A 7,865-nucleotide genomic window follows, 5' to 3' on the forward strand; every position below is an offset into this window, starting at 1 on the left:
CTTCAGAGAGCTCACGAGGACAAGACCCGGATGCAGACCGCGCACACCTCGTTCTGGGTGGTGTGTGTGTGTGCAAATGGAGACGCGTGCCTTTGTGTGTGTCTGAATACCCGAGTTGTCCTCAGTAGCCAGCTGCTCTGGGTGGTGGTACAGCTCGCCAGCATCTTGTCACCCGTTTTGATGGTGAAATGTCAGACCTTGGCAAGGAAGAGAGAGAGCTTAGTAGAGCGCTCTTTCCTAGTGCTCACGTGGAGTCACAGCAGAACTTGAGAGGGACTGGGGTGGGGGCCGGGGGGCGAGGGGGCTCTCCTGGCCAGGGGCCGGAAGCTTGGGGAAGAGGAGGTCCTACAGCAGCTCACCTGTTCCACCCACTCGACCCCACTGGCCTAGGCATGTGAATTTCAGAGTAGCCAGAATTTTCGGAGCAGACCCGTTTTATTAACCAGAAAGATGAGAGAGTCCTCAGGCCAAGTTGGTATGTCTGCCAGTGCTCTCCTGAACCGAAAGGCCCTTGGCCCCCAGGATGAAGTCTGCTGTGACAGAGGCCATCCCTTGTGCCCGGTGCCTTGGCTCTAACGTGGCTTTGTCTCCTGGCAGGACATTGATGGGCAGGCACTGCTGTTGCTGACCCTCCCCACGGTGCAGGAGTGCATGGAGCTGAAGCTGGGGCCCGCCATCAAGCTGTGCCATCAGATCGAGCGAGTTAAAGTGGCTTTCTACGCCCAGTACGCCAACTGATGCTGCCCTCTTGGGAGCCGACCCAGCGTCGTGGTGATGCGGCGTTGTGGGAAGGTTTGGGGACCGACGCTTTCTTTCTTGGGTGATACGAGCTGGCACATACAACTGAGTAGCAGCGAAGAGCAAGAAGCATGGACCTCCTTCACCCTCCGGCCTGCGTGATAGTACCCCGTTTTCAAGGACACCCAGTGCCACGGTGCTGGCTCCTGGAGGGGTGGGCGCTGCGGGACATGGAAGAGCGTCTCTGTGCGTCCACGACTTGCCTTTCTCCCTCGGAAACCAGGCAGCTCCCCGTGAAGGGCTTTCCTCAGACACGGCCCACTTTGCTTTGAAAGCGAAGGCACAGTTGATGTCTTTTCTGAATGTGCCCAGGGAGGACACGGGCTGGTGGTTTTGCTCTGGTCGTTCCAGACGCTTCTTCCGTGACAACGCCCAAGGGGCTGTGGCTGCGTGGCTCTCAGTTTGATCTTGGTGGCAACTTAGTTCTCAGACACACTTGTTGCAGGATGCGGTTATAAAAGGATGGGCTAGACCTGCATCACCTGTCACAGGTGCCTTTTAGGAAGTGGGGGGGCGTGAAGGCAGGCGGCATGTTGCAAGGAGACCGTTCTTCCCGAGTGACAGACATCCAGAGCCTGTGGAGAGTTCCGTTTGCAGTCTTTTATAGAACCTCACATAATTGCTCACTTTCTCATTTAATTGTGACCAGATCAGGGAGTGATTCCTTTAGTCTGTCGGGAAATGCTGAGCTGTGTATAGAAGGAAAAGTTTAATGTCAGAGACGAGTGGGAAGAAGCTTCGGGAAGCTTTTAATAAACCAGCTGTGTCCCCGTAGAAGGATCCTGCAGTGAGTCTGTCGGTGAGACTGGCTTTGAGTGCCACTCGGATCAGCCCGGCCCTGGGACGTCCGACGGGAAGCAGGGCAGCCACCTGGCTCAGCCCTGCTCTTCTGCTGGCCCGGCTGACGGCCCCCTGTGATCCTGGATGACCACATCACTCTGGAGCCTCTCGTCCGCCTCCTGCTAAGGGAAGAGTCTCGATCCGCCAACGTGAGACATCGTAGGTGAGAAAGAATCACATCAGCACAGTGTTTACTGTTTCCGGCAGCCCACTCTGGCTTGGAAGGTGCCAGTGACGTTTCTTGGGCAGTTTTCATTAAATCGGTGAAGTCACTTGTAGAGAGATCTGGGACTCTTGAGCATTGGCTGGGGTTTTTTTCTTTTTTTTTTTTTTTTGGTACCAAGCACTTCATCAGCGTATGCCTGTGAGGGACCCGGTGTGCTCACTCCAACCTGAATGGGCGGCCCTCCTCCGTTGGGAAGCGTCCAAATGCCTTTCGACACACGTGCAAGGAAACCAGACCTTGAGAGTGTCTGGACATGGACATGGAGAGGAGCACGGCCTTCTGCTGCTCTTGTGCTGTAATTACCTTGATCTTTTCTCCTCGATCGGTCTCCACTGCTGGCAGGCCGTCATGGGGTGGGCTGCTGAGCTGTCCTGTTTCTGCACACATTGTAAAGCATGATTATCTGTCACATTTTGCCAAGTTTGATGACTAACGCTAACCTTTATTCACAGTCTGTCCCTGTTAACAGATGCAAATGGAAAACCGATTTTGCCAGGTGAGTTTTTCCTCTCCACCCTAGCTGATTTCTCCCACCAAGTTTGAAGTGTTTGGCAAGTGGGTTTGCCTGGGGACCTGTGCCGGAAGGACCAGCGTCCCACACCGGAAGCTCCCGTGGTGACTCATGCGTGGCTCGCAGTCGGGGCTTCTGTGTCCCCACACCGAGGGGTCTGCCACCTCCTGGGTTCCCACTCCCTGCCTTCTCAGCCACGTACTTTTAGCCTTACACGCTCAGCCTGTGGAGTCGACTGGAAAGGGTATCCATTTCAAGATCTTTGGCATTTTCCCTGCACTGACTCACTCGTGATCCTTCACTGTGGCCTTTTCAAGCTGAGCTATTCCTGTCGCATCTGAAACTGGAGCGAGGGGGTGTGGTGGCTGCAACGTAACGTTGTGCTTTCAGAACGGATGTCCCCTCCCCGTGCCCTTTCAAGGAAAGGCGTGGGGGAGGAGGTGCTACATGGGATGAGGCAGATCTTGCAGGCGTCCCCGGAGCTGGAAGGCCTCCCCTTGGCAGCCCGGGCAAGACACGGCCACCGTTGCTGCGGAAGCTTCCTCCTTCCATGTGCCCGACACCTCCTTGTCCTCAGTCCCTCTCTGTGCGGTGATCTGTCACTTCACCCACGTCCACGTAATGGTGCGTGGTCAGCAAGACGTGGCCGGGGCCAGAGGCAGAGGGCCCGGCTCCGGGGTAACCATCACGAAGGTCCTGTATGTGTCCCCTCCTGGCCCTCCAAGAGCCAAGAAACCTTTCAGGGCCAAGAAGATGCCTTTGCCGTGAGTGTCGCCACTGTCCTCCTGAACCTGGCTTCTTTGGGGGATTTCCACTGGTGGGTGTACTTCCTGCTGGTAGCAAGTTGGCAGCGGAATGGTGAGGTGGTGTTCGTTCCTCTGTAGGATGCACCTCACGTCAGCTTCTGTCTTATCAGTAGGGCCAATTTCCAAGGCACATTTTACCGTCTTGTTACTGTGTCTCTTGAGGCAGGAAATGCTGATTTTACACCTCTACCCACCGCCCCCCCCAAGTACCACCACAGCACCAGCCGAACGTTTCTCGGTTGAAATGCCAGCAAGTGACGCCTCTCCCCCGTTTCTCTGTCCCCAGACACTTCAGTCTCTGCTCTGTCTCTAGGATGATACTTCGGGACCAGAGTCCTGTCTTCTGCATAGCCAGGTCCTGCATACGACACGCTGCTCTTTACCTCCTGTAGCTGGTCGAGAAGCGTGTCTTCCTCTCCTGCCCAAGCGGACACTTGGCATTCTGTACAATGTGTATAACTTGAGAAGCAGAAATGCGGCCTTGTCCGTAGTGGTGACAGTCATCACGCAATCCCACCCAGAAACTAAGGGAGCTGGTTTGGCCCCTGCCCTCTTGACTGCATCTGTACTGTGTTGGGAAACTATCCTACCCACAACGCTATAAACCTAAAAAGAGCAGGTACGGCTGGCATTGCAAATGAACTTCTTTGCATTTCCAAAACAAAAACAAAACAAAACAAAACAAAAAACAACCAAAAAAGGAAAATGGAAACCAGTTTCCTTCAAGTTGCATCATCCAGAGAACTCATCCATCGCTTTTAAAATTAGGTTCATTTGATCAAAGTTTGACTCACACACAGCGTTTGGGCTGTGCAGCGATTAGGTTGCTTTCCCTTATTTGATCATATTTGAAAGAGTATTTCCTGTGTTTGCTTTCATTGGTTCCTCAGTACATTAAAATGACTCAAACCTTTGACCCTGCCCCCTCTGACCCTCGCTATAATCTCTGGAAAGTTGGTTTGGATCAGTCTTTGAAGCTTGGTCTGAGTGTCCTGACTCGTCTCTTAGAGTGCTGAGTGTTGTATCAAGCAAGTTCTGAGATTTGCCTTTTATCTTAGACCAGACACCTCTCTAGGAGCCGTTCTCCCTTCGTTTTGCAAGCACTAGGGGTTTTTGTAACTTCTTACGTAGAACACCCATTTATGTTTATTTCTGTATATAGAACTATAAAAACTGTATCATTAAAATCTTTTTTGTGGTTTGAGCACCATTGTTGCTTTTTGGTTAAGGTGGTGAATCTAGGATCCAAGTATTCGATTCTGTCTTTAGAAAGCTGTGATCGCGTGTGCAATTATTTCTGAAGGGAAAGATAGTAAATTTAGGTCTCTGTAGTTTTTAAGGAAGCAATCGTGGAAGAGATAATACATACACTGCCCGTTGTGTTTTGGTGCAATAACGAATAGCAAGGAGAAGCTCTGTCTTCAACTATGACAATGTAATGATTCTCTTACTCGTTTCCTGTTCTTTTCTGTTCAAAGAGTTTTCTGGAAATGGCTTTCGTCCCTTTAACTTGGTTGAATATTTCAGTTGGTTCTCATAGCTTTCATCACTAGAGTTGGTTTACAGGTATTCCAAAACACGAATGCGATAAAATCGAATTGTGCTAGTTTTGACCCCCTGAATTTACCTAAGAAGTGTAATTGCTGACACATGATGCTGCTTTGGGTTTTGGTCAAAAGCATCTCTAGTTCAGTTGGTAAGAACTAACCCAAACAATTTCCTCAGCGGTGGTCTTTCCATCTTCCTGGTTGGTTTTAAATGCTGAGGATTCCGTACCAGCGAGCATGTCAGTCTTAGGCAACCAAGCCAGAGTGGTGCTCCCGTGGGCCTGGCGGATACCCTGAAGAAAAAGTAAAGTTCTGGGACCAGGGTTTGCTGAAAACCGGCTTATGATGGGAAATTGGAAATAATTTTTTTTTAAATGACAGAAGAAAGAAATCATCTCATTTTTGTTCACGATGGGAGCTAGCATGATATCCAGAAGCATAAACTATCCCTAGTCGTGAATGTCAGAAGCCCTTTTACTGTTTTGCATTCCAGTTTGAGTAGTTTGTATTGAAATCTGATTCATTTCTTGTGTACGTTGCAGTGTGTAAAAGGAAAAAATCGTGTTCTTACTTTTGGAATTTGCAGGACAAAGGGCATGTTGTTGGTTTGCTGGAAGATTGTATTCTGTATATATGTTTTCATGTAAATAAATGAAAATCTATATCAGAGTTATATTTTAATTTTTATTCTAAATGAAAAGAAACCCTTTTTACTTGAAAAAGTTGTAAGCCACATTGTTAATAAAGTAAAATGAGTTCTATGGTGGTGTGTGTCTTTCTATGTAAGGTCACTAAATATTATCTTTAGGGTTTGCGTTTTGTTCCATTTGTCTTTTCCTGCTATGCACTAAAACGTGTGTGTGTAGGGTTTTAATAACCATGGTTCTGAAAGTCCCATGCAATCTTTCCGAGTTACCCGGTAGCTTTGGCACTTTTTATTCAAGGCACTTGTGTTTATTCTTTTTATTGGAACATTACAGTGTATTGTACAGAATCGCCTCTAGGCTTTCCCGTGGTCAGAGATGGGGTTCTTCTGTGATTGCCTGCTGCCTCAGGAGGAAGACGACTTTAAGTCCCCCCGCCACTCCACACTAAGCGTTGCTGAGGGGCAGAGCCAAGGCCAAGGGGACATGCATTCAGGGGCAGGTGGTGGAGGAACATCCCCTTCTTCTGACCCTGGCCCACCTTAATCATCCAGCTTCTCTTAAGGTATATTATGTTTGCCCCTACTGACAAGCAGGTTCTGTATAGAGACATTTTTGTTGTGTTCTCTTTTGAATTAGGAAAAGAAAGCTTTTTCCATCAGTCCATCTTTACTACCAAAAACAAAGCCTATGACGGTAGACAAAAGTGGGGAGCATATTGTTCATTTTCCCCAAATATACTAGAAACAAAGAAGTCAAAGTTATAGAGCTGAGTAAATAAGATTATTATATTTCTATTTGTGCGTGAAGATCCTTGATGACAAAGAAATGTAGACTGGATATATAATCAGATAAAGTGGAAGGTGAACACTTCCGGACCTCTCAATTGAATGAATTAAAGCCAAAAAAAAAAAAAAAAAGACAAAAGTCCCTCCCATCTCTCTCCATCTTGCCACCAAGAGCCCATTTTTAATGCTTCTGCTCTCTGGTGAGGCTGTTCTCAATTTTCAGGTCACTGGAAACCCCTTCCCCTTTGTTCTGGCATCTCGTGCTGCTACTCTCTTATTTCAAGGCTGTGGGACAGTGCCACGCTTCCTGGAGGTTCAAAGACCACATAAAAAATGCTGTTTACGTGGACATGACCTTGAGTGGCTCCCGTGTGAAGACAGGATGTTTCATCAGTGAGGTGAAAATACTACGTCAGGGTAATAGCTGGGCCACGATGGTTTTCTAGGGAAGAACTTTATCAGGAGGCCTCGTGATGTCAGCCCACACCGGAGTAGCTCCTCTGTGCTGTTGAGGCTCCTGTTTGGAGGACTCAGGTGGATGAAAGCTCTCCTTGCGCTTTTCTGAAGTCCCATCAGCGCTCGATTCGCATGCCCGCCATGCCTTCCCACCCAGCCTCACGGTTCGTGTTCTAACAGTCATTGCCATCTTTTGCTTCAAAACTGTTGGAATGGTAGACGTGCAACAGTTAGGTGCGCGTTGCGGTGAGAGAATGAGACCGGGGTGGAGACGGACGGTGTCGGCTTGGAGAAGGACTCCCGTACTTTTCACACGGTCCTGGGTGGAAACACTTGTACTGCTTGCCATGTATGCAACACAAAACCTCAAAGGCAAGCGGTAATACATCCATACCCGCTTGACGGGAGGATTAAAGATACCGTGTGGTGCTAAGCCAAGAGTCTAGCACAGAGAGGGTGAACCCAATCCCTCGATTCACGGGGCACATCAACTCCTGCGCCCTTGACCACTCTCTGGAACCTGGGTGACCACAACTGTTGTGTCCATCGTGCCCACCGCAGGGGGAGCCTCAGGTACCAGGCCTGACCCAGTCACACCCTGGAGAGCTGGGCCCCCTGCTCCACCCCTGGATTCTGAGGAAGAACACACCATGTGGTGCAGGATCTGCTTCCTGGAATGATGGTTGACCAGAAGGGTGGTGACAGCCCACGGGCAGGGGAGTGAGGGTCCTGAGGGTCCTTGAGCTCCAGCTTGGGTCAGTGCAGGAGCGGGAGGGTGCTAGCAGGAAAATGGGAGTTCTGGGTGGCCTGTCCAGAGAGACCCCCTTTTTTTTGTAAGTGGAGGCCAACCGTGTAACACAGCATCTTATATTTGCTGTCCTTCCTTCCCTGATTTCATTTCCACTTGCCTTCAGTTCCGTTGCCGTGTAATTTTATCCCACAGTCAAATACTAGCATATAAGCTTTGCCTCAGACTATGTTATCTTTGGAATCCCGAATTAGCCAGTTGGTGCCAGAAGCTTTCTAGAACACAGACCCTCCAGATGGGATTGGGGACTCCGACTGCCACCCATCTGAAAGCCACGGGACGCTCTTGCTCTTCAGGAGCAGGTAACCAATCCTGGCAGTGCGCTCAGCATCCCCGGAGCTCCTGTATGCGGCTGAGTAGGATGAACGGGAGGCAGACAAGGCTTCTGCCTTGGGCAGGGAGCCGGGACGAGCATATCTGTGAACACTGTACGTGGGGGGC

At 49.8% G+C, this 7,865-nt stretch overlaps 1 protein-coding gene across 3 annotated transcripts in view; it reads left to right on the top strand.

The window, feature by feature from the left end:
- The window catches only part of SFMBT2 (Scm like with four mbt domains 2), a 230,431-nt gene extending 224,942 nt beyond the window's left edge, over positions 1 to 5,489 (top strand). For all 3 annotated transcript variants that reach the window (XM_088025816.1, XM_088025815.1, XM_028114618.2), the window contains exon 21: positions 598 to 5,489. In XM_088025816.1, the coding sequence (XP_087881942.1) occupies positions 598 to 738 (141 nt within the window). In that variant the 3' untranslated portion in view covers positions 739 to 5,489. The remainder of the gene's footprint in view (positions 1 to 597) is intronic.
- Positions 5,490 to 7,865: the final 2,376 nt, after the last annotated feature.

The sequence above is a fragment of the Eumetopias jubatus genome, unplaced genomic scaffold (genome assembly GCF_037043125.1).
Source record: "Eumetopias jubatus isolate StellerSeaLion01/CBP00866 unplaced genomic scaffold, mEumJub1_p1.0 scaffold_8, whole genome shotgun sequence".
NCBI classification, from domain to species: Eukaryota; Metazoa; Chordata; class Mammalia; order Carnivora; family Otariidae; genus Eumetopias; species Eumetopias jubatus.